A 24,938-nucleotide genomic window follows, 5' to 3' on the forward strand; every position below is an offset into this window, starting at 1 on the left:
TTTTTTATTAATTACTTTTTGTAAATTTTAATTGATTAAAATTATTTTTGGTAAAAAGCATTGTTTTTTTTATCGATTTCTGGACTGCTATCGAAAATTAATCTACTCCGTAAAGCCATCTGCCAGCTCATACTACTGTTCCCTACATTCTTCAAATTTAAAAGCAGCGTTTCTCGAAGCTGGAATACCTCTCAAATTTCTTAAACTTATTATTTGAATATACAGGGTAATTCAAATAACATACGAACTCGCTTAATTCGGAGTTGCAGGTTTTAGAGTTTTGTTAAATTTCGTTTAAAAATTTGATAAATCCCAATTACTTCCGAAGATAATTGAAAAAAAACGAAAATTCCGAAAATGACTTCTTTAAAACTTATTTAAAGAGAGTTTTTAAAATGAATTTCACTTTTTCATGAGGACGTTTACTCCTTTATACGATGGCGTATTAGATTTTGAATACAACGTTTCGTTATTTGGGAACCATAATTAATTTCTCTTTTTTAAATACGCTCTGAATTTTTATTGCATTTTTTGACAGTCTTTGATTTTCTAAATTAAATAATGTGTCACACTTGTAGTAAAAACGAACGTAGTAGTGCAAAATACATTTTTAATAATAAAATAATGAAAAACCAGTTGGAGTGTAACCAGAGTAAGTGTAACCATGAAAACCACAAATTGAATGCAAAATATTCTACCAAATTTTCCTATAAGCGTCAAAAATGTGAATAATGTAGCTGTCATCTTTTAGAATATGCTTGAAGATATGCTTCACTGGCATGCACAGAATTTCTTTAGTAAATGAAATAGAGTGGCAGCATACCACGATATTCTTCATTTGTGTAACGCATAATATGTTTTTTTTTAATTCAATGCGCTGTTAATACTTTTGTAAGTGTTACAAAACTATTCAATAGACTTTGACATTTCAAAACTAACTGTTTTATGGAAACTTTATCGTTTCCATGGCAACACTTCAGTCTTAATAGTGTTTCATTATTTTATTTATTAAAAACGTAATTTGCATTATTACGTTTGTTTTCACTACAAATGTGATACATCATTTTATTCAGAAAATCAAAGGTTTTCCAAAAATGCGATAAAAAATCAGATCCGTATTTAAAAAAATGAACTTGATGATGGTTCCCAAATACCGAAACGTTGTATTTAAAATCCAATGACGCCACCATATAAAGGATCAAAAGGGCCTATGATAAAATAAAATTTATTTTTTCGATGTTTTTCAAATAAGTTAAATAAAGCCGTTTGTGGAAATTTCATTTATTTTTTCGATCACCTTCGAAAGTAATCGGAATTTTCCAAATTTTAAAGCGGCATTTAACGAAACTCAAAAATGCACACCTTTGCCCCAATTTAAGTGACCTCATATGTTTTGCGGTATTCGAGATTCCAATGGTGGGCAGCGGATTTGAATTATCCTATATATAGGGAATCTATTCCCCTTTTTGCTTCACCACTAAAGTGCTACTGAACAGCTACTGCAGAGGATCACAGAAAAATCAATAACAACAAATTTGAACGACACTAAAATTTGAAAATACACACAAAAGTAACTTTAATTTAATAGCCCTTTAGGTCGACATTCGACTGCAACATGCAGGCAACCGGGGCATGCGTCCCTTCTCCCTTCCTTTGCATCCCCCAAATTCAAGTTCAAGGTCAGTCCGTTTATTGATTACTAGGGGGAGCTGAAACGTGGATGGGGATGTCGATGTACAGGGTGTTCGAATGCATAAAATATAACATAAAAAGTGCGAATGGTCTTAATTCGAGTTTTGCTTGATCCAATCTAGGTAGAATGGGACGTAAGTGTTCACGCTGTTGCTGGTTCCGCATTTGCCGAAACCATAAGAAATAATGCCGATTAGAGTGGTCACAATGTCACCGGACTCAGCACTGATTTTCATGACTGGACCTCCAGAATCGCCTGCAGAACTAAACGATATTGTCTGAAATTTCTTTGGGTTGCTATGTACCTTTGCAGCTATCAATTCCTAGTCCAGCACTGACGCAAATTTGTCCTTCTCCTAAAGAGCCTAACTGGCTGCAGTTGCTCTTATCAGTTAGGGGTACTCTTGCTTTCAGCTTTACAGGGCTCGTTGAGCCGGTCTCAGTTCTTCCCCATCCGGTAATGAAGAAATGCTCCTTTTCTTGCAGGCTGAAGCTGTTTGAAGGCAGACAAATTGGCTGCACGTATTCTGCAATGGTAATTTGCCTTGAAATCGTATATCAAAACCGGATATTTCTTTAATTACTGACTGGAGTAAACAATGTCCTTTTCCACCTTTATCAATGCTATGTCGTTACGTGTGGTACTCGTGCTGAAGCTTTGATGCTTAATGATTTTCTCGACATTCAATATTTGCAGCGGGTCAGAACACTCAGATCCGTACTGAGTAACAAAACAATCTGTAGCGTTCCTGGTATCATATTCTCCAAGGACAATTTTGTCCCTACGAAGACCCAATTTATAGTTCATTCAAGTCTAAGGCAGAGTGGAAGTAAACAAAGAAGCTGAGCTTCCGCGTGTGCCAGGGTTGCACTCAGGTAGATTTCAAAGAAATTAACAAAAATTAATTGAAAATGATATTTTTTCATTAATGAGGTAAGAAGCAGAAAAATTGCGAAAATTACGTTTATTAATTTATGCACTTTTACTTGCTTATTATCCGCAATAAAATCTTGTTTAATTTATGCGAATTTATTTTTGTGCATTTTAAACAAAATAACAAAAACGTAAAATAGCATTTGAGAATTCTACGAACCTATTCATTAACTATTCACAAAGTTGATGACAAACTATAAATAGAAAATATCTAGCCGGGTAATTATTGATTCTAGCGAAATTATGTAAATACGAACATTGTAGATAATTTTGCCCTGAAAAAGATAGGCTAACCAGATTTTTTTGACACCTGCCATTTTTGAGATGTGGCATAAACTTGCTTTTTTTTTAAATAGAAAGCATAGTAGGTTATTAAATTTATGTGACTTAAGTGATGCGAGCTGTCAGTGTCAAACAAATAATAAATCAATGTGAACGATTTCATGGCCAACTATCTTAAAATTACAGTATCGGATTAAAAAAAGACTGTCAGTCCGCCATTTTGAGAAGTAACGGTTTATTTATTGGTATCATTTTAAGGTTTGAAAAAATACTTTTTTTAATAAGTTATAACCTACTGTGCTTTCCATTGGAAAAAATTAAGTTTATGTCATATCTCCAAAAATGATAGCTGTCAGAAAAATCCTGGTTAGCTTATCTTTTTCAGGACGAAATTGTTTAAAATATTCGTATTTGCGTAATTGCTCTAGAACCAATAACTACACCGCTAGATCGATTAATAAAAATCCACAAAATTTAGTTTTTTCTAAATATGTAGCGAGCCATGGACTTTTTCAAGAAACCAAAAGTGGCTTTAAATTGGTCCCATACAGCTGCAATTCTTTCCCCATTCAACCGACTTCATAACTCTGCTAGTTTTCGAAATCCCTTCCTCAATCGAAAAAAACTCTTTCTGTATATACACCCTAGCGGCTCGAGAAAAATCCCACAAAAAGCATAAATTTCTAAATAATTCAACTTTATTTAGGTATGGTTTCTTTCTTCCTCTCACTTATGGCGTTTGAGACAGAGAACACTCACACCTAACTACTCAGTCATCTTGCAGCCAATGTCATTCAATTTTTACGTTAAATTTTTGTTTACCTCCACTCTATCTTAACTTTAAATATAGTATGGAAAACATGTCTTGATAAAGTTTGATAACTTACACCTGGAGGTATCCATTCTGCTCGAGAACTCCTAAATCCACGCAATGGGCGGCTGTTAAAATGTATCTTACGCTAATAACGCTCCCCCCACACCCATATCTCCGTCCCCACTTGCTGTTGTATTCAAGGAGGGCAGCCCAAGGGAATTCCCCCAAAGAAGTGGTTTTGCCACCTGCTATTTTGTTATCCGCAGATTGCTGGCCGCAAACTTGGTTCTCTGGAAGCATGAAGGTATATCATGGAAAAGCTCTAGCAATGTCGAAACTTTTAACCTAAAGCCGAAGAGCTTCTGGAGGTGCTAACTGGCAGCACTATAGATTTCTGAGGACAGCAGACGAGCTTATTCTCCAGGCCCTTGCTAGGACATTTGAACCTCCTTAAGTAGTCCAAAGCAGTGGTGTCTGATGTGTTGAAATTTGCCAGAGCTTCCAGCATCCTAGGGCATTGATAAACATTCTTGCAAGCACCTGATACACTGAATATTACTGAAGGTTTAGTTAGAAAAGGGGGGGCTGCAACCTTCGTCATTATCCGGAGTTTTGCATGAATCATTGACAATCGGAGGTGACGGTGCAGGTTCTTCTTCCTCGTCACTGAACAGTCTGTTCGTCCACCATCCGTCATGGTGATCTTCCTTTTGTTCTGGTGATGAAGGAAGTAGGCGATTTTCCATGAAGTTCAAGTCATCATGACGATGATCATGGAATTCGTCGTCCCCATGAATATGGCGTCGTTTTTTGCTTGTTGACCATGGGCAGCAAATATACGAAGACGGAGGTTTTCCCGGGATGTTGCATTCGCTTAAGCTCTCACGAGATAGTTCCCTGGTGCAATGTGGCGGGGGAAGGCAGGTACCTGCACTCATCATCAAGTAATATACAAGGTGACCCAACGAAAATTTTGGGCCTCTGTTATCAGTATTTAAAATGAAAATGTATAAAAACGCGATTTTTGATTCTAGGGGGACAATTTTTTATTCGATTTTCAATCTGAACAGTGGTCACAATTACCCCCAAAATTTCTAATGGAAAATGGCAATTACTTCAAACTTGGAGGTTATAATCAGGGTAAAACTACCTTTAAAATGAGATATCACTCGACACCCCTTCCTATTAAACATTTTGGGGGTAACTCTCACCCCAGTTAAGGAGTTGAACTGTTGAAAATACAATAAAAAACTGTCCCCTCAGATCAAAAATCGATGGGTCCGAGGGTTTTTACACACCTTCATTCTAAATGCTGATAATCGAGGTGCCAAGTTTTCGTTGGGTTACCCTATTTGGGCCTGTACCAGCAGACATCGCCCATCTATTTCTTACCATTTCTAAAGTCGTTAGTCCTGCAGTTCACAAATCTGGCACACCACACTTTAAGTTTTCCCTGAGAATCTCGTCCGCATTTCGTAGAATTCACAAAGTCGATCACGTACTTGGTGTGAGGGCTTTTGGAGAGGACGTTTAGGGAGAAGGGGCACTCTTCAAGGGGTAGACACTCTATGTCTATAGAGGCAACCGTGGAGGTGCCTGATATTTTATTAAAGCACGTGAAAATTTGTGGAGCTTGCTCTATAAGAACTTACCAACGGAAATCATCAAAACCGCACTTAATAGTGACTTGAACACAGTCATTCTGCTTGGAAGCATACACCGACTAACTGTTGAACAAGGACTAATGAGTTTATGGTGAAAGGTGGTGAGTAATGTGCAGGTTAGTTGAGAGGGGATTTTAATAGCGGGAATAGGGGATTCTCTATGAGTTCGTCATTGCCTTACTTCTTCCTTGATGATTAGATGATATAATAACACATGTATTCAAAAACTTTAGCAAATCAATGTGTTTTTGTTTGACGAGTGTAAAATCCCAGGAAGCAGTGGGGTCAGGCTCAATGGTCAGCGTCGCAAGATAAGAACAATAAAAGACAAATAATTTATTTATTACTAATAATTTCGCGTATCCAGTCGGTGTAATAAGACACTTTAGTGTACACTCCGTATAAATCTGTCAGCCCACAACCGATTCCAAACGAGACCACTCCCTCTACGTGCCATCTGGAAGAATTGGATCGTCTCATCAATGGAGCTCCGCTGTCGCCTGGAAAGCACATAATAAGACACCTATGGGGGTAAATGTATGTCTTACTTACCCACGCATGCGTCTTTGCCACTCTCCCCTCCAGCGCAGAACTGCCCCCTGCTCAGTCTGTGTACCTTCCTGGTGTCCAGAGTGAAGTTCCTCAGAAACATCAAGGAGCACTGGGACACTGGAATCAGAGGCACATTCACTTTCTGCTTGACTACTGTGGCCTCGTTAAAGCCAGTCAAGCCCCATCCGGATAATGTCAGCCTCTCTCCAGGAGGAGCGTCTTCTCCCTGGATCGGGAGGCAAATTGGCCTAACATGACCTACATTCCACTTAAAAATCCATTATTGTTTTAAAGTTTCACGTCATAACATACCAGTGAACTTCACGTCGCTCTTCAGCTCGATAATCCCAATATCATGGTGTTTCTGTTTGGTTCTAGGCACATACGAAGGATGAACGTGCAAAGAGCCTACTTCCACATCAACGGCCGGATCAATGCATACAGTCGTCCCATTACGTTGGGCGCAGTTCTTGTCTGTGGTGGTGTAGTTCCAGGCCCCCAATCGGACGCTCACCCTAGAACATCGTCAAATGAGCGTCGGGCATTCACAAACTAACTAAAATCACATTTTATGGGTAGAGGCGGAGACCATGCAATGCGCAGCCGTGAGAACGTGTCTGGAGGAGATCAGAGAGCCCGCGCAGAGGAACCCTCGATCGCCAGTTTGCTTATCTGCGTACTCCAAGAGGGCCACCCATGGGAATTCGTGAAGTTCTGAATCTGTACCTCCGAAAATTCGATTTTCCAAGGAAATATTCTGGAATAAATTCTTGTTCCAGCGCATAGCTGCCACATTCTCGGGAGCCACCTAAAACCCACCCTTCACTCCCAAATGCTCATCTACATGTATCTAAACCATACCTACTTCCACACCACACACATCTTCATCTATAGCATTACTAGGCTTAATCTCCTCAGTTTCATCCGCAAACTCCTCTTCTAGATTCGACTGGACAAAGTTGATGTCTTTCCCGCAACAAACGAAGAAAATCCCACTTTCGTACCCGCATGTGGATTCGCGCAGGTACCTTTTAGAGTCACTGGTGGTGTTGCTAATTGCAGCTGCCAAAAGAGGGGGGCAGCTGAAGATGGACATGCACTGAGCGATGTCCCCATTTGGGGTTTGGCAGTAGCTTAACTGGGGTACCAATGGGGAACCTACGAAATGGGATATACATATATTATTTTGACTGATGGATTTTGGGTGTTTGAGGGTAAATACCTGTGACTATTGGAGGTAGCGTAGTAGACTGAATTTTAGCAGTAGAAGCGTGCAAATTATATTCTTGAGTTGGCACCACATCGGGTTTGGGAGTAGAAGTGCAATTTTCTTTAGCCTCTTCTAAAACTCCATTAGCATCACAGCAATACAAGTTCGAGTTATTTAAGTCATATCCGCATATCGAGGTTTGGACAAACTCCCTCCCCTTCAAATCAGCACTTTGGGCCAACCTCCCTAAGTGAGGGCAATTCTGCAGTTGCGTACAATAGCCCTGGGTGTCATTTGGGGTTCTACACACGTTCACTAAAAGGTGATTGATTACTAAGATACTCTCAAGCCAAAGCTTCAGCACATACAAGGGCAGCCGTTCGTATCGATGACCGCGAGCAAACTCAATGATAACACTAAAAACAACATCACTGGAGCTTACATATTAATTAGGGAATATTACTAATAAACAACGCTGCGGCTTGAGTTTTAATTGCTTGACTGGTACTAGAACGTACCTTTAATATAAAATTGTTGTTATTATCGCGAGATAAACGAAAACCAAGAAATGGAGTGTTTAAGGAAAGAGGGCCATAGGCGCCATCTGTTCGGGAAGAAAATTATTATAAGTCTAGCGCCATCTCTCGACCCCCTAGATAAATCTATCCATAATCTCGCGCTATCCATAAAGGATTACGTGGTCGAGGAGTATTTAACAGTAAAGTCCCTCTAGTATCAACATTTAATTCATAGTTGTCTAAGCATTAACTTCGTTAATATTTTTTTAGACACAAGATGGCACTGCCATTTTAGAGCTTCCTTGATTAAATTTAAGCTTAATGGTCAGATTCTAGATGCCTGAAGTCGTTGTTCTTATAATACATTCCGGATTTTCCAAGGTTTTGCCAATAAAGAAGCCAATCATTTTTCTGCTACTGATGCTCATTGAAATCCTGTGAATCGAATTGGTATTTTAGCTGGTCAGAGTTTTACGCTCATTAGAGATTTTTTTCTCTTAAGAATTGAAATATTCAGGCAGGGACTTTCCTTAAGTGTAAACAATTTAATGTATTCTTTCGCTACTTCCTTAACTAAGAATTTTTTGGTTTTTGGGTCACGCTATCAAAGGCCTTTGTGCGATCGAGGAATGCGACACATTATATCTGTTTTGCCTCAAAACACTTGATAGTATATTTATTTAGTTCACTTATAAGGAGGTAGTTTTTAGAACATTAACTTGTCACCAGTACTGGTCTTATGGGGATTGGGCCACGCCCCAGGACACTAGACTTGCCAAGACCGACCCTGCTGGTCGCTAGATGAAATTAGTACGCCACTGCTTTTCTAGGTACTTTAACAAAAGTTGAAATAATTTGCGACAAAATATTAAAATTTAAAGCTCGAGAAAACCAGGGCGGGCCTAAAAAAGATTGCAAAAAGCAAAAAGTCGTCTTGCATCACCATAATGTCGGAAAAGTCTTCTTCCACTTGATGCAGCATCGAGTAAATTTGCCGAAGTTTCTTGTTAAAATTGACCTGGTTAATTCCGAGATTTTCACACAGTTCTAATCATTTTTCTCGTTTTCTAAGCATCCAGGTATTTCATTGCGGTTATTATTCATACTAAAAACATACGTAAACTTCACACTAAGAAACACCTACGCAACGGAAAATCCCACCAACAAACATTGTAGTACCCACCCGAGTACCTGCGGTACCACTCTGTCGATTAAAATTTCAAAGAAGGACCACAAAACCTGATTAGTGGGTACGTAGTTCTTCAGGTTTCTTCATACCATCGGGCTATAAATATCAGTATTTATCTTCATCTAAGTATTTAGTTAAACCTGTTCAATTTGAGCAACATGTTTTTGACTCCCATCGTTGTCGTAGCTCTGCTGCTAACGCCCTGTATATCCCAATTAGAACAAAACGGTAAGAGGAGCCCCAATGATTAGTATTAGAGCTTAAGCTATTAGAATTCTTTGTTTTAGAAGCTAAAGTCTTGATTTGTAGAACTCCCAATGGAGATAAGGGAGAATGCGTGAGAATCAGTGATTGTGAGCTATTTCTTAAATTGCTCTTAAATGGCGCCAGTAAGATCAGCACTCAAGAAAGGCAGTTTATCAAGGCCTCTGAGTGCGCCAAAAGGAAGCTGGGAGAGCTGCCCATGGTATGTTGCGGCAACCAAACTACCTGGACCAATGCGAACAAGAAGCTCTAAAGAAAACACTCTCTTTGTGTAATAGGTACATTATTTACATAATAAATAAACTCTAATTCTTCACTGTTTTATGAATCCAGGGTACGTATTTAGCCACCCTCGTATAGACCCCTGGAAACCCTTTGGTGCCGCACTGAGTATACCCAAAAGAAACAACTCCTTCAATCATCCATCTTGTGCCATCTGAGGGCAACGTCCGCATCAACGGACCTCCACTGTCACCTAAAACCCTGTATTGTCTGGAAATTGAGGACACAAAAATTGCTGCAAACCTGTGCAGGAATCCTTGCCATCCTCCCCTCCAGCACAGATTTGATCATCCCCCAGCTGCACCCCCAGCTGGACGAAAGCATTCCTGCATCTACTGGCTTCGGTTAAGGGGACCTGTAGCTTCAGCTTCACGTTACTGTCCCTGCCCTTTTCAGTCCTGCCCCAACCCGCAACTATAAGCTTTTCTCCTGCAGTAGAGGCCTCTGAAAGGTTTGGGAGACATACGGGCTGGATGTAGTCTGGAAGGGGATTCTCATGAACAATGTCCTGATCGGTATTTTAACTAACCGGAATATGGTATGTCTTGATTAAGCCTGATCAAGGCAATGTCGTCGTATCGATTGTATTCTCCAGTGTATCCAGGATGCGGGATGATTTCCTCAATTCCTGCATTTATTTCGTTTTGGTTGCAGAAGTTGGTGCGGTTCACTTGGAAGCAGTCCTTGCCAGGGCTGCTGGTGTCGTATTCCCCTAAACGCACGTTGATTCTATAAGAAGAAATGAAATTAACGTTGCGTTTATATCGGAGCAGTACCACGTTGGGAAAAAATAACGTTAACGTCGGAGCGGTGCCATGCATTAAAGTTTTGTTTACAAAACTTACGGCTGCCCTAATTTAACCAAAACCTCCCCTTTGACGCAATGGGCGGCTGTTAAGATGTATCGACGACTGATTAGGGAGCCCGCACAAGCGATTCTACGCTGCCCATTTGGTTTCAAATATTGAATAACTGCCATCCAAGGGAATTCGTCCAGAGCTGTGGCTTCTCCATTAAAGATTCGGTTTGCTGCCTAGAAAACTGGACATAACTTCAATAGGAAATGTGAAGAAAAATCCCTACCTGCCACCCGCAATTATTTCTATCCGGAATGGCCTTGTTTGGGACAACTCTGCTATCGGAATTATCCTCAGTTGAGGTGATTTTGTTGAAGCCTGAGCCGCAGCATACGTAGGTGGTCCCAGAAGAACTAGTTCCGCACCTAAAAGCTCCTCCTCGAGAAAATCAAAAATCGTTGAAAAACACTGAACTTACTTGGAATTGAAGAGAAACTGCGTTTGTTCGCTGGTTCTAGTCGGAATCCTTAGGAGGGACATTAAAGAGTTGCACTCGTACACGCTTATGCACTTGGCCGCTTCCCCTAAGGGGGTTCTGCAGAACCCACCTAAGGTTTCTGTATAATGGGGTACATTAGTGATGAAAACTACCAAAAAATACCTAACAAAATACTTACGGGCACTGACGGCAGAAATGCAAATAACGAAGTAAACCCCCCGCAAATGGAGCAGACCCATCTTGGTTCTTTTCACTTCAATATACTTATGACGAAGTGTTCTTGAAGCAGCCCAATTAAAAGATGTGATTTCTTGCAAATACCCGAAGCTGGTCGTTTTGTATTGTATCAATAAACCGGTATTCCCATTATTTGCCACCTGTAGTTCATGCAACAAGCCACCACACACATATGCATAAGTTATTTTTTAGTTTACGATAATAATAGGTTATAATAATATTGATCTCATTTGCAATAGCGTCGGCGAAAAGATTCAAAGTTCAAAGGTTTTTCTGATAAGAACCGCTAGAGTAAAAGAACCGCTAATTAGGATGTTGTTTCGCAACGTATTTATTGGAATTGGGATTGGAAAGCATGAAAATGAAACTCTCTTAGCAGATATATACATTACATATAACTTGAAATTACGTTTAAGGAAGTCCATTGACTATGTATTCATTTCAATCCGATTCCTCTATGGCGTTTGCTTTGGCCGCTTTGGCTTTATCCCGGCTTCGTGGCTTCTTGGCTTTAGGGTTTTTTATTGTAATAGAGAGCATTTTCAATTTGATCCAATTCAGGTGATATGGAATGCTGGAATATACTCCTGGCCAGTCTGCCATCCCGCATCCAACCCCGTAACTTACAAGGCCTGCGGCCAAAAAATGTGTACCTAAACCATAAGAAAATACAGTAATTTAAAGGTAAAGAAAAATCATTTTCCTGATAGCATGGTGAATGGAGATCACCATGTGAATGTGCAGTCTACCGTTAGTTTCTTGACACAATGGTGAATGGCATTTTGTCAAAAAAAAAAAGAATTTCTTTTGATTTGAGACTTACTGACCGTTATTCATCATCAACGGCCCTCCGGAGTCGCCATTACAGCTGTCCTTCATTTTCTCACCCCCGGCACATATCTGCGACTCGTGTATATCTAAATCTAGCAGAGACTTAAATTTCTCCCTGCACACTTCCTTGTCGAAGACGCTCAGATCCACTTTCAGCTTTACTGGACTGGTTTCAGCTAAACAGACAAGTAATATTATAACATCTAAGAGTCTCTTCAATTTCTACCGGTTTCAGTCTTTCCCCAGCCGCTTATGTAGTACTTCCTGCAGTAGGGATCTTCCTGCATTGCCAGGCATATGGGTTTGACAAAATCTAAACAAAACTCTTATTAAAACAAATTCAGATCTTAGCTAAAAACCTCACCGGACATTTTAATATGTTTATTTAAATATATGAGAGCTATATCGTTGTGATGGTTCTTGGATTTTTTGCTGTATGCCGAATGTACAATCGTCTGATTTATCCTACTAATTTGCACCGAATCTGCACATACAACCCCTCCAGGCGAGCAATCAGTGACAGTGGCCACATTATGCTCACCCAACAGCACTGAATACCTGCAATAATCGAACCTTGAATACCAACAGTACTCAGCATCTGAAACCTAAACTCACGGATCTCCTCTGATTTCAGCAAACTCTGAGACAATGCAATGAGCTGCGGTGACTACGTATTTGGGATGAATCAGAAACCCCGCGCATCCATAGCTTTTCCTGCCATTCTTGTTTTTGTGGATGAGTCTGGCCATCCATGGATACTCCCCAATCGAAGCCTCGGTCCCTCCTACGATTCTTCCCCTCATTATGAACCTTTGAGTGCCGCAGTCGCGAGGCAGAAGCTGATCAGAGTCAAATATTGGTTTTGGGGATGTAGCATCATCTGCCGCTAAAGAATAATTATTGATCATTTTGAGCGTCTACGTTGTTGTAATTCTCACATTCTATCGACTGCTCAGATTTTCGTCTTTTGTTACGAAAATTCTTGTACTTTCCGCAGCAGACTTTAAAGTTCTCTAGGCCTTCGTCTTTAGGGCCGCATCTGGAAGCCTGGATATATTCCGAATATCTCTTTTTGTTTTTTACAGCTTCTAGGACCGGGCATTGTGAGAGGTTTACGCAGAATGTTACTTCACCATTTGGGGTTTCACAGGGGGTAGCAAATTCTGGAAGTGAGAGTGAAGAATCAAAAAAGCAACATTAACAGGGTATGCAAAGAAAAAGGCAGGGCCGGGCTTAGCAAGTTTGGTACCCTGGGCGGAATTTTTATTTACCGCACCTGCCCCCAAGAAAAACCACCGACCAGGAAAACCTGCCGCCTTGGGTAGTCACCCAATCTCGCCCCCCTTCTTAAGATGGATACTACAAAAAGAAATAAAGACGTGGAGAGAAAATGGTGGTTCTATGAAGAGAAACGATAGGGTCTACAGAAACGATTAGCAGAATTGATGTTACAAGGGGTCTTCTGGCAAGAAAAATTGTGCATTTAATGAAGAGAGATTTGCGCAGAGAGGAAGAAAGCAGAAAAGAAAGAAGAAAAAATATCTGTCTCCCTCGGTATAAGCCTTGCAGGCATTTTCATTTCAGGAGAAACTTGGAGTAACTTGGCAGCATTACAGCTATCGCAAGGTGTCTATTGTTAATCGAAAGTTTGATTATTTTAATTTGGTTGATTGAGGCCTTTTAAGGTATTTTCATTTACTGAGACGGCCAGCATCCCCCGGGTGGACCTGAACGGCCAGAGTGATACGAATCCTATATCGATCTTGAGTAATTCAATTAAGATTTTGCGCTCTTAGTAAAGTATTTTTAGGAATCTTCATTATACAGCGCGTTTAAAATCACAAACATTTGCATCAAGGAATTCGTTTGGGGAAGAACCTTGAATATTTAACCTAAAAGCATCACAGGCTTTTTCCTTCAGGCAAAGCTTCTTATATTGACCAAAACTTCCAAACTCGCGTTTTGTGCTGCTTTCCAGCCTCGGAGAAGAAGCTCTTTGAGGCATTTTCGCCGGGGAAGAACCTTGAAGATTTGCGCTTGCCTTGAGGTTTAGATCAGCCCGGGTTGATTTCAGAGCTTTCCTTCCATGAAACACTCCATTTCCGCACAAAGATAAGCAGGCGGCAGCCTCTCGAAGTTAGATTTCAGACTTACTCAAATTAATGTTGAGGTCGCTCAACTCAAGTCCATCGTCCAAATCCCCACTGGATGAGGCGTCACTCCCGCCCTCGGAGCTATTCTCCAATCCTGCACAATAGCCGGTACAGTTATCCCCCTCTAATCTCACACTTTGGGCACAAATTAACACCAAAAAGCACGGAAGAAATTCACATTTCTTCATTTGCATTTTTCGATAAGCCGCTGGAACAATGCAGAATGGGCTGACGATGACACAGTTTATACATTGCTTTGACCTCTCAACTCCTTATCATTTGCTGCTGGTTCGGTTACATCAAAGTTAAAGCGATTTCCAGCTTGTTTACTATGGAGAAAGCGTTATTATGACGTTGTCTGCTCCCCGTTCTCCCACTTGGTATGCGATTCTCGATTCCTACTTATCGAGATTTTTCAAATATTCGATATTGAATGGAATTAGGGTCTTATTGTGCCGAGGTCTCTGATTGTGTGCTTTTATAACGCACTTTCATGTAATAGCTGCAGAGGCAGGGAATATTATTAAGTCCCCCCTCGCTCTGTCAGGCATTAGCGAACAATCCCAATGCCAGGACAAATGCAAAAAAAAATCTCCTATTGGAAATGTTTACTCTAAATCCAGTTCCCTGGCAGCAGACATTCCGGTCTGCAACAGATACGCCCTTGTTAAACTGATGTTGACGTGAAAAGAAGCCACAAACAATATGCGAGCCAGGAGTGTTTAAATATCTCAGAAATATGCTGAGCAGACGTGCAATCATGAAGATAGCGGGATTTTTCCTGGGGAAAACGTCGCAATCTGCTTTATATTCATATACAGACGAGAACGACCTGATAAAATAGAAATACAGATAAAGACGGTCTATGCTTTTCAATTTTGAGGCATTATGCCGGATAGAGCTGTAAAATTTTATAAGGTTGAGCGAGACTGTATCGTCTCGTACGACCGAGGTGGGGGCGATCGGAGGTAAAAAAAGCATGGAAATAGGGGCCAGTTTTCTGCATAATTCTCATAAATCCTGCAAACGCACTTTCATGCCAATTATCCTGCTCAACACGCGACGTTGCCATCAACGTCCTCGATCGTCAATCTGCCCCTGGCGAGTGTGGCCCTTTTTCCTGCCTTCGGCAACATCGCCCGACTGACTTGTTAAAACACTAAATACGGAAGTCTGTCTTGGGTGAATTTCTGCCCTATTAATTACAAGGGCTCGAGATCCGATTAAATTTTGGCTTTAATTAAGACGGTTTGAAATCAATCAGGCGATTCCTTTCAAGGCGAATTTGCAAAGAATTGGCCGATGAATGGGCCGATTTAAATGCCCACGGAGTATGACACCAGATTTCGTCTCCGGATTAAACTAATTGTAACATATTAGGGCCATCATCATCGTAGGGTTTCCGAACGCGACAGGGCCAATCCGGCAGAAAATGAAAATACGAGCAGATTAACCCTTTTTATCTATCCTTGCACTCCGCTCTAATCCCTTTTTAATTCCCTTGGGAAGAATAAATAGCGCCGGATTTGCAAAAATGCCATATTTCGCCCGTTATCAAGGTCATTATCAAAATTACTGCTTTTGAATTCGTTGGTCCATTGTGTACCAATCAGCGGCGTAGAATGGGGCTTTTTGAATTTTACCAGATATTTTCGGCGATTTTTCTCCAGTTATTGTCCCTTTAAGGGCATTTATTGCGAGGAGAAAAATGTAACCGCTACTGGCTTTTCCACCTTCATCCGGGCGAAAACACCCGCCTGGACAGTGTAGTTGAAAAAAGGGCAAAGTTAGAGCGCCGGCAGACACACAAAAACAGCCATTAGGAAAAACGGAATGGCCACTTCCAAATTTGTTTGTTATTATCAGGTACTTTATTACCAGCCCTTATCACTACCAAAAAGCGAAGTTTTTCGGGAGTACAGAAGGACATTTGTCAAGGGCACCTCGGTAAGTGGCTAAAAGCTTGAAGTGGTCATTAAGGGCTTTAGTAATGACGCCTGGATTTCTCATATCTTCCGTCGAAGGAAAGTGAAATTCGGCTGTTTGCGGAGGAGATTTAGAGATATTTATTTAAAACGTTTCGTGGTACATAATTTGCGAAAATCCGGCGACGCTCATTTTTAGGCACACTCAATTTAGCCAGATCCTTCAAGTAGTGGAGCCAAAGACCTCTCCGCACCTCCTCATGGCGACCTATAGATGCCTCCAAAATTTCTTGTAGAAATTTCAAAGGTTCTAGTATTAGGTGTCGGGGCACCACGTGAAGGTGAGGATACTTTCATGTGGTAACTCCTGGATGCTTCCCCTTCGAGTCCTGGTAACCGATTCTGGAGGAGTAAGAGGGAGGTAATAGATACGGAAGGCTGAAGAATGAATATTCAATGGGTAAAACTGGGGAGTGCCTGCGCGCCTATCGAAGAAACGATCCATTACAGTTAGTCCTGGGGGCAAACACGGCAGCAAAGACCATAGAAGCTCAAGACGAACACCCAAGTACGGTCATACGAGAGTGGATGCCACAAATATAATAGAAGAGAAACATCTCAAGAGAAAATGTAAGTGGTAAGTCCCATACCGTGTGGTTACTATGGTACGGGACCAGAATGGCATAGACAAAGTGGTTGGAAAGAGGAAGATTGGGGTCGCCTCGCTACTAGAAAGGGCACAAAACGGGCAAGGGGGGATGCGAAGCCCTTTTGATTGCACAAAGGGAGAAAAGAAGTATCACAGCACCCAAAATGACTCTAAGGCTAGGTGCCTCCGAACGGTTAAAGTATCGGCCGATTTTTTGTGTCTGATTATTTATGGGCGGATTTTTTATCGGTTGGTTCAAGACGCCTGCGGAATAATCCGATTTTGCTATCGGCGACAAAAAAAAACGAGATGGGTTTTATAAAAACTGCGTATGTTAATTGTTTAATTCCTTAAATTACGCAAAAAAGAATTAAAAAAAGTATTTCTTACGAGGAAAAGAGGTGAATGTTTTATTATTCAGGGCCACATGTTTTTGAGAATAATAAACACTAAAATCTGGCCACCCCGGGTATATTACTATAAAATAGTGACGTACATAGGTGTAGCATAAGGGTACATCACAAAACAATAAACGTTAAATGAAGCAATTCAAAAACAAGAGGTTATGTCAGTATTTTATTTATCCTAACTCACGATAGATATTTACAAATCGGGTAAAATCGAGCGTTCATGCGCACCTGGCCTATGGCTAGGCGCGCATGAACGATTTTCTGCTCGGCTAATTTAAGAGCCAGTTACCAACGGCAACACATTTATACCTAACCGCGCGCATGTATGAAATATCGAAACATTTGCCAATTAGAAGATCTGAGTCCAGGGACAGATTTCCGATCGGCCGATGTACCTACGTCTATAGTTTTTAATGGAAAAAGCCCGCAAAAGCCCGATTTTACCCGGTTTTCAACACCTAAGAGAGGGTAGATGTTGTAAAAGCGCAACAGATGAGGAGAGCGCGGAAGCAACTAGCACGAGACGAGGGGAGTAGATAGTAGCTACTCGCAGCCCTCTCCGATATATTCAGTTCCGGAATCGTGAAAGGTTCTTTTCTCCCGAAGTTTTTGGCACCGTTTTAGATTCGGGGAGTCTCATACTGCCTAGCCGATAGACCACCAGGCCGGGCGTCTGTTGAAGATTTTCCTCGTGGGAAAAAAATTCTGGGAATACCCTGTTTAAGTTTCAAGTTTTTTTTAGAAAATAAACGTCTGAAACTCAAAAAGACGAGCCGAACTCATTAGAATTATTATTCCCACTGATAATTCAAAGCTTCCTGTTTTCTCAAAAGAAGGTACGTTTTATTTTAGAACTTTGAAAACTTTCCTCTTGCCGAGTATGCGAGTATTTAATTAAGTTAGACAATGCAGACGTTGCGGACTTTTTCCAAGTTGTCTGCCCTTTTCAGATGATTTTCGAATAATTTTAAATTTCATTAGCGAAAGGGTTAGACGTTGTTTTAATGCGAAGTTCATTGGGAAAAATTGGCTTTGAGCCAAAGCCCTTTTTGCGCCTCAATGATTCAATTACGTTTATCTCTCTTAAATCAGAAAAACCTATTTTCTGGGTTCTATCATGGCTGATATTATTTTTTATCACCCCGGCATCAGGTTGTGCTGGGCCACTCACTACTCCTCTAAATAAATATGAATCTGGTGGCGGTTTTCCATTAAAAGCGACTTTGTAGCCGCACAAATTCATTTAGCAAAAACGCTTTTAATTGCGTTTTTTTGTTAGCTTTTCGACAAATTAAAAACCTCTTTCCCTCTCGGTGAAAAAGAAAAGCCAAATTAAACGGTACACAAACATGCTGTTTCAAAGAATTTCGGGGATCTACCCTCGTTCTGGATTCAAATTTGTACGTTTTGTTTTCGTTCGGCCATCGACATCCCGCTACAGTGACTGAAAAGTAATTAAACGATGTCTTTGCGAGCTTCCACTCTCGAATAAGAATAAAAATGTGGCATTAAAGCGAAGCTTTTTTTATCGAATATTTATACGTACATAAAACGCGTTTTCTGCGCGTACAAAAATTCAAAGAGAGGGTGCCAGAAAGAGATTTGCCTTGAAGAATCGCATAATACACTTTTAGGCCTGAAAACTTCTCAAATATAGTTACCCCACATCGGAAGGGTGTTTTTCTCGCATTGTCAGCGATGTATTTCGACTAAAATTCGGGACAAATAAATATAGAGATGCTCACTTATTCCCCAATTAATTAACTCCCGCTTCACATCAACTTTCAAAGTTCTTTGATGTCCGAAACATGGCATGAGGCAGAATAAATTTTAACCCATGGCATAAAGGCTGTTTGGGTTTCCTCTTACGGGGAAGTGTTTAGGTGTATTGCTCCGGGGTACCCATGCCTCGTAATGAGGAAATTTTAATTGTCGTATTTATCTTCTAAAGTTCCTAAACAACAATTTAAGGTCAATTGTTTGCGTAGCTGCTTCGAGAATTGGGGGATCCTGAGGATTTGATTCGACATGGAACGTGCCCCTGTTCATAGAGCTAAGATTGCGCAGTTTGTGCGTAATTTCCCAGTTGTGAAGAAATCAGATTGTGCGAAAGACATCCCGGCAGTGCGCCACTCTCGGAGTAAAAATGTTTCACCTCCTCATTTCAGCCTCCTCAACAACGAACTCTAACTCTATGCACTCTTTGGCGAAAGGAACCCCGAGGACTTATATTCAAAAAATTGTGATTTGAAAGGAAAATTGGCCATACCAACGAATTTTGGACACGACGTAGACCAAAGTGCGCTTAATCATGTAAAAAATATCGCAGTGGCGTACCGCTTTTAAATTGCAGAGATCTGACCGTTCCGACAGAGCTTAATCCACATCCTGAAGGGAGCCCCGAGGACTTTGATTCGAGAAATTGTCCTTTGTGAGGAAAATGGCCTGCGCCTATGAAATTTTGACACCACGTAGCGAGAAAATGTCAGAAAGGCCGAAGTGGTCATCAAGCCTTTAGTGATTTCGCCATTTCCATTAATTTCCAAAACTCTCTGCAATTTGGCCCCTAAGAATATTCCACTCTACCGTCAACACAAAAAAGGTATTTTAATTTATGTTCGAACAATGAAAGGGCGTATAAAAAGGCTCGCGAACTAACCACCCCTTGATTATAGGGATGCAAGCTGTCATTGTCCTGCGTCCCTTCGCGTTCTCCCTTCCCTTAATTCCGCAGCCACCGGGTTACTGGACCATCTCAATTAATTCGAAAAAACCCGCTGGCCCACACTTTGAATGCCACCCCGAAATCAGGTTATGTTGCTTATTTTAGGGCAGTTCTTTCATAGCGCGTCAAATTCACTTTTAAGGGCGGTGGGACGCACCAATTGCGAACTGAGCTGAATGGGAAGTGCGGCGATAGCGTGATGGGTGTTGTTAATTTTTCGGTGGTATGGGGCTCCGCTGGTATTAATTGGGTCTTCTTTATTGGTTTAGCCTTTAGGGTAAATTCGGGAAAGGGGTGGTTTTTTCGCGATCCTTCATACGTAAATCTATTGTTACTGGGCTAGCTTTACGTGCGGATATTCCTTCATCATCATTAACATTTGACTGATCGTGACCTCATCAATTTAAAATTGCTATAAAAGATTAATGCCCCCTCAGAATGGCGCTCTGTGAGTTATAATTGTCCTCTTATTTGAGAGTTATTTTTCTCCCGGTAATTTAATCCTTAAAGTGCACTTTTTATGGCTCATGCAAAAATATAGGGGGCAATTCTCACTGGGTAATGTATATCGGGGGTTTAATTGCACACCCTGCGGCAGGCCCATATGTAGTAAAACTTGTAAACAGTCAGTCGTAAAGTGTTTATTTCCGCACTAAAAGACGTCAGTGGGGTCTTATGGCGGTTTGGGGAGGCCTGCAACACCTGATGCTGAACTAGTATTAAACCCATCCCCTTTGAAGATCTTCCCAACACTGTTTAGTCAGCGACATATTCATTATACTTTTTTTTATATGCAAATCCATAAGGTGTATGCCACCCCTTTCAAACATCCCTGAAATGTTTAGGCATTTTGGGGCGAGCCTCAACCCACAAATAAATAAAATTCCCAGCCCCATTTAGGAAATTATACTGCCGGGTCGCCAGAGGGGCTTTTCCGTAAATTTTCAGTCGTATTCTATACGTTTCACCCCCAAATTTTATTAAAGAAGTATAAAATGTTATATGCGACAATAAACATGCACGTAAACCACATTCGAAATTAAACTGGGAGAGCGGGATTACCGAACGAAGGTTCGAACGTAAAAGCCCTTCGCTAAACCTTCGAAAGGGACGAGCGAACAAAAGGTCTGTTTACCAGGTTCGATGGAAAGGTTTTGCATGTATGGGGGGGTTGCGCCAAAAAATCTCGAACAGGTATTTTTTTGTGTGATTTAGCAGACTTTGGAATATTTTCTGTAAAAAACTCATTGACGTAGCCAATTTTTGTTTTAATGAGCAATTTTTTAAGCGAAAACCCTTGTGAAAAATTTTTAAAAAATATTAAATGAAACGGGAAAAAACACTAAAATATTCGTAACACAATAATCGGCGCACTCTGGTCTGCATCAAAAATTAAAAAAAAAACGGATTTGCAGAAAATTTAAGCCTCAAACCGTGCAATTATTGTAAATTACGGATCTAAATATTCTCTAGAGATCTCGCAATTTTTTTTAACATAAAATGTTGCAGCACCAGGCTGAAATCTGATTTTTTTCTAAAAATAGAGAAAATCAAAATTCGATTCTTGAGTTATGGGAAAACTGCAATTCCTGAACTAGGAGCGTTGAAACTGTGAAATTAGAAGTTCTCTACAGATCACACAGATTGATTTCTACTTGAAACGCAGGCCGATGCTGTAATCTGAAGGCTTCCTGCCAAGCATAAGAAAAGAATTTTTCCATGCGGTGTTTTTAGAAAATTGAAAAAACTAAACTACAAATACTCAAACTGTGAAATGTACGAGAAAATATTATTTATACCTTCCCTACAAATCACAGAATTTTTTCAATTTTTTTGCTACTTGAAGAGTCTTCAAAAGATTGATATTCCGGGTTGATGTTCTGGAGGCCGGGTAGTGCGGGATTCCCCTAAGCGGCTGTCCACTAAAAACTTCTTCGCCGGCTTCGGAATTGTCCTTTGGAGGTATGTCGTCAGTATCATAAGTTTCAGCAAATGGAAAGAAAAGGCAATTTCATTTATTAATTGAACGCATTTTCTTCCATAATTTCACAGACTGAATGTTCTCCATAAAGATTTTTTTCAATTAAAAAAAAAATTTTAAAGAAAATCAAAAACTTCCTTTCTATTTTTACGATTGAAGCTCTTTCGATTTGGTAGGTCGCAGATGTAGTACCAAATTTGAGTTATTCGGGGAACTTTCTGCTGCTCTCGAAAGACCCAGCAGCTTTAAGTTTTTATATTTCCATTAAAGGTATTTTTTGGCGGAAATAGAGATATACCACGTGGCCAATAACGAGGAAACTAGCAAAAGCCACATATTCACGCAACTAAAACGTGCCGGATTGTGGTTTGTTTGGGCTCTGTGCATGTGTTTTCATTGATGGTGCTTGAGGGATGTTGAAGCATTTATTTGCATCATCAAAGTAGCTGAGCGATAAAATTCCTCGGGACGTGGTTAGATAATTAGTGCGTCATCAAATTTTGCGATTGGAGCGAGAAGAGGTTTCTGCCTAAACGAACCTCATCAGGGCTCAATTTACATTGGCCTCTGAACGCTGCTTGTCATATATACGATTTCCCTGACAGCTCTGAATGAACCGCCTTTAAAAATAAATTCATCCCTTAATAAACTTTCCGACACAATCTTGCCTTGAAATGTGCCATCCCTTTTAATTTCCAACCCTTCCTCGATTTTTAGACGTTTTTCCCAAGATGGCAGAGTTAAAATTAAAATTTATGGCTATCTAATCATGCGAACAATTAGTCCAAGTTTTTTAATTACCGGTACATTTAAACGACATGGCTCACCCTTTAGCTCTAAATTATTTAAGGGCTGATTGCTTCAGCAATTCTTCCTCTGAACGGAAAAGTGATTTTTAAATCTTAAAAATTAAATTTGAAAAAATCCTGATGTCGCAAAGGCACAATCCCCCTTTCGAACATAATCCGTTTCGTATTTAATTACTTTTTTAATAGACTTTTGCTTTATTATCATCGCGAAATCGTCAATCTCGAAAAGACCGGTTTTCGGGGATTTAAATGCGAAACTAATGAGTTTAAGACATGACGAAATTAGACACTACAAATGGTACTTACTCGTTCATTATTGAAATTCGGGAAAGTTCTCCCATGTATTTAACGCAGGGCAAATATTGACTGAATCCTTCTAATAACAGCAAATATTAAGGTCCTGAGTAGGTCCTCGAAAAATGTATTTCATTCCAGGATTACCATCAGGAAAGCAGGCAGGATGTTGAAGAGGATAAAAGCAAGGGAGAGGAATTTGAAGAGGCTGGATTAAAAACATGAATAAAAGGACGAAATCGGGAGGGGTTTCGGCAATATTGTTTCGAGTAAGGGAGATTTTTTGGAAGACCATTCAAAGGGTTTATCAGCCATTGAATTTAAGGGTGCTCTACTACATTTCATAGTCGAAAGCGAGGGGCGAATGTAGGCCACTAGGTGGTCCAAAATAGGTGCCCCCCGCTGGCACAAGAACTAAAGTGTTTGATTTCTCTTCGCGTCCCCTAGTTTAATGCGTTGTTATTGCTGCGTGGATCAGGCGATATTTCTTAATTTAAATTTGATTTGTTGACTCATAAAGGCTCCTTGGTCAACCCTCTTTCCGTAATGATACATAAGATAAAACTCCCTTTATATATGGGCAACAAGTAAGAGGCCCTTGCCATCGTCGCTCTGTCTAATAAAACCGGTAACATACAATATTATAAAAGTTTTTAAACCGGAGAACTCGAAGGGCAAAATATGCGAACATAAAGGTTCAAAAAGTCCATTCAAGTGAAGCGAGATGACATGCTGTCCCTTTATGTCAAAGTTTCGCAATTTCGCCTCTATGCGGATGCGAGAGCGAGTGTGCCCATATCTTTTTAAAACTTTTTTATTTGCTGCATGTTATTTCCCAGATTAAGATATGGGCGTAAGGCGGTAAAGTTGGCCCAATTTATGTGACATAAGTTAGAGTTTATTGTATGTATAATAGATATTTAAGTTACGAGAAAACTGACCCAATGGTAAACTCGATTCGCAAAGAGTCAAGGGGATTTTGCAACTCCCTTTGAATTGTAGACGTTTTTTTAAAGTATGGTGCACAAATCTTGGAGATATCGAGGTTCGAAAATCGAAAAATCTTCCACTTCAAAATTTTAAAAATAATTTTGATTCGCCATATCATCAAGAAAGCAAGTGTTTCCGAAGCAAGTCCACTAACGTATGGGACCAATGGGCGAGGGAAATACCGCATCTTGTTGAAAACTCCACTTTCAGCATATTGTCAAGAAAAATATCTATTTTATTCTTGCAATCTACAACGAAGTTCTTTCAATTAAACGCCCTTCAGGCTCAATTTTCACATCGTAATTTTGTCAAGACCTTTTTATAACTACAACGTACGACACTTCCTCTTAGTATTTTATGCAAAAACCCAGTCTTTATGCAGCAATATCCAGACAGATTTCGGAAAGTAATTTTCCAGAAAATCCTTTCTATATGTAAATTCGGCTATAGGTGCAGGGAAGCAACGCAAAATTATAGGGCGATCAGAAGAGCGGTGGTTTATGCGTCTAGCTCCGGCTCGTGGGCAATAACTGATATGCCCAAGCATCAGAATGAGAGAAAATAAACTGGCCGAACTAACCCTTGCTTGATTGGCAACTTTGCAACTAAAAGCCTTTAATAAATTAAACGGTACGGTCTAAATTTCCCTATATTTCGTTGGTAATTGAATTTGCCACTTAAACGTAATATAAAAGTCAACCTTGTGCATAATAGAAGGGTACTCTTGTTGAACAAGGGATATTAATCTGCGAAGAACGTTTTGCTGTATATTTAGGGCCTGGCCCTCTCCCCCTAAACAAACTCCGCGAGACGGGCACTTTGTTTACTAATTGAATCTACTGGCAAACTTAGAAAATGATAGTAAACTACCTACCAAATCTAAAGTAAGGCACAACACAAAACCGTAATCAAATATTAGGCCTTTGCGTGAATTATTTATGGTATTAGGCCCCCAAGGCGTTATTTTCAGCTATTTGCTCGGATTTGGAGGATTATTATTGTTCTGGAATAAGCCCACCTGGCAAAGTTATTTTTTAATCTGTTGATATCTAAATCTGACTAAGAGAGGACATCAGAGAGATAGAGAGAGATAGAGAGAGAGAGAGAGAGAGAGAGAGAGAAAGGATTTTTTTGGAACTTTAACAGCGTTCCTCTGTCACATTTCCCTCCTCTTTAAATCTTATTTTCAGACTCCTCCGAGAACTATCTCGGCGAAATTTATAAGACAGCCAAAAGG

The 24,938-nt window shown here is 40.2% G+C and overlaps 4 protein-coding genes across 4 annotated transcripts; 1 reads left to right on the forward strand and 3 right to left on the reverse strand.

Moving 5' to 3' along the window:
• Positions 1-1,673: 1,673 nt before the first annotated feature.
• LOC136410435 (phenoloxidase-activating factor 3-like) lies at positions 1,674-5,611 on the reverse strand. The gene is made up of 9 exons (XM_066392594.1): positions 5,568-5,611; positions 5,375-5,449; positions 5,115-5,318; positions 4,315-4,650; positions 4,068-4,262; positions 3,796-4,012; positions 2,281-2,474; positions 1,998-2,219; positions 1,674-1,948 (listed from the first exon to the last, which is right to left on the reverse strand). The coding sequence occupies exons 2-9, from the start codon at positions 5,436-5,438 to the stop codon at positions 1,785-1,787; spliced, it is 1,596 nt and encodes a 531-aa protein (XP_066248691.1). The 5' UTR covers positions 5,439-5,449; positions 5,568-5,611; the 3' UTR covers positions 1,674-1,784.
• A 98-nt stretch (positions 5,612-5,709) lies between these two features.
• Positions 5,710-7,676, reverse strand: LOC136410436 (phenoloxidase-activating factor 1-like). The gene is made up of 7 exons (XM_066392595.1): positions 7,517-7,676; positions 7,161-7,463; positions 6,804-7,096; positions 6,505-6,746; positions 6,251-6,453; positions 5,939-6,196; positions 5,710-5,886 (listed from the first exon to the last, which is right to left on the reverse strand). The coding sequence occupies exons 1-7, from the start codon at positions 7,575-7,577 to the stop codon at positions 5,723-5,725; spliced, it is 1,524 nt and encodes a 507-aa protein (XP_066248692.1). The 5' UTR covers positions 7,578-7,676; the 3' UTR covers positions 5,710-5,722.
• A 1,057-nt stretch (positions 7,677-8,733) lies between these two features.
• On the forward strand, positions 8,734-9,433 carry LOC136410438 (serine protease 7-like). The gene is made up of 2 exons (XM_066392597.1): positions 8,734-9,083; positions 9,143-9,433. Exons 1-2 carry the CDS (start codon positions 9,014-9,016, stop codon positions 9,370-9,372), a joined length of 300 nt encoding a protein of 99 aa, XP_066248694.1. The 5' UTR covers positions 8,734-9,013; the 3' UTR covers positions 9,373-9,433.
• On the reverse strand, positions 9,386-14,231 carry LOC136410528 (ovochymase-like). Its single transcript, XM_066392721.1, has 14 exons — positions 13,920-14,231; positions 12,704-12,928; positions 12,381-12,651; positions 12,130-12,323; positions 11,992-12,078; positions 11,762-11,941; positions 11,378-11,587; positions 10,876-11,115; positions 10,677-10,815; positions 10,485-10,623; positions 10,247-10,434; positions 9,931-10,130; positions 9,645-9,881; positions 9,386-9,594 (listed from the first exon to the last, which is right to left on the reverse strand). The coding sequence occupies exons 1-14, from the start codon at positions 14,110-14,112 to the stop codon at positions 9,425-9,427; spliced, it is 2,673 nt and encodes an 890-aa protein (XP_066248818.1). The 5' UTR covers positions 14,113-14,231; the 3' UTR covers positions 9,386-9,424.
• Between the last annotated feature and the right edge of the window lie 10,707 nt (positions 14,232-24,938).

Source organism: Euwallacea similis, chromosome 8 (genome assembly GCF_039881205.1).
Source record: "Euwallacea similis isolate ESF13 chromosome 8, ESF131.1, whole genome shotgun sequence".
Lineage (NCBI taxonomy): Eukaryota > Metazoa > Arthropoda > Insecta > Coleoptera > Curculionidae > Euwallacea > Euwallacea similis.

Coding starts and splice junctions, on each gene's coding strand:
- LOC136410435 (XM_066392594.1), bottom strand. CDS start 5,438: ATGCTTCCAAGCAGAATGACTGTGTTCAAGTCACTATTAAGTGCGGTT. Junction 4,651..5,114: donor GACTAACGACTTTAGAAATG/GTAAGAAATAGA, acceptor TGATGAGTGCAG/GTACCTGCCTTCCCCCGCCA. Junction 2,475..3,795: donor CAGAATGGATACCTCCAGGT/GTAAGTTATCAA, acceptor GGGTCTTCGTAG/GGACAAAATTGTCCTTGGAG.
- LOC136410436 (XM_066392595.1), bottom strand. CDS start 7,577: ATGTTGTTTTTAGTGTTATCATTGAGTTTGCTCGCGGTCATCGATACG. Junction 7,097..7,160: donor GCTACCTCCAATAGTCACAG/GTATTTACCCTC, acceptor CCCATTTCGTAG/GTTCCCCATTGGTACCCCAG. Junction 5,887..5,938: donor TGGCAAAGACGCATGCGTGG/GTAAGTAAGACA, acceptor TGTGCTTTCCAG/GCGACAGCGGAGCTCCATTG.
- LOC136410438 (XM_066392597.1), top strand. CDS start 9,014: ATGTTTTTGACTCCCATCGTTGTCGTAGCTCTGCTGCTAACGCCCTGT. Junction 9,084..9,142: donor ATCCCAATTAGAACAAAACG/GTAAGAGGAGCC, acceptor TCTTTGTTTTAG/AAGCTAAAGTCTTGATTTGT.
- LOC136410528 (XM_066392721.1), bottom strand. CDS start 14,112: ATGCAAATGAAGAAATGTGAATTTCTTCCGTGCTTTTTGGTGTTAATT. Junction 10,816..10,875: donor CATTTCTGCCGTCAGTGCCC/GTAAGTATTTTG, acceptor CCCATTATACAG/AAACCTTAGGTGGGTTCTGC. Junction 9,882..9,930: donor TCAAGACATACCATATTCCG/GTTAGTTAAAAT, acceptor ATCCCCTTCCAG/ACTACATCCAGCCCGTATGT.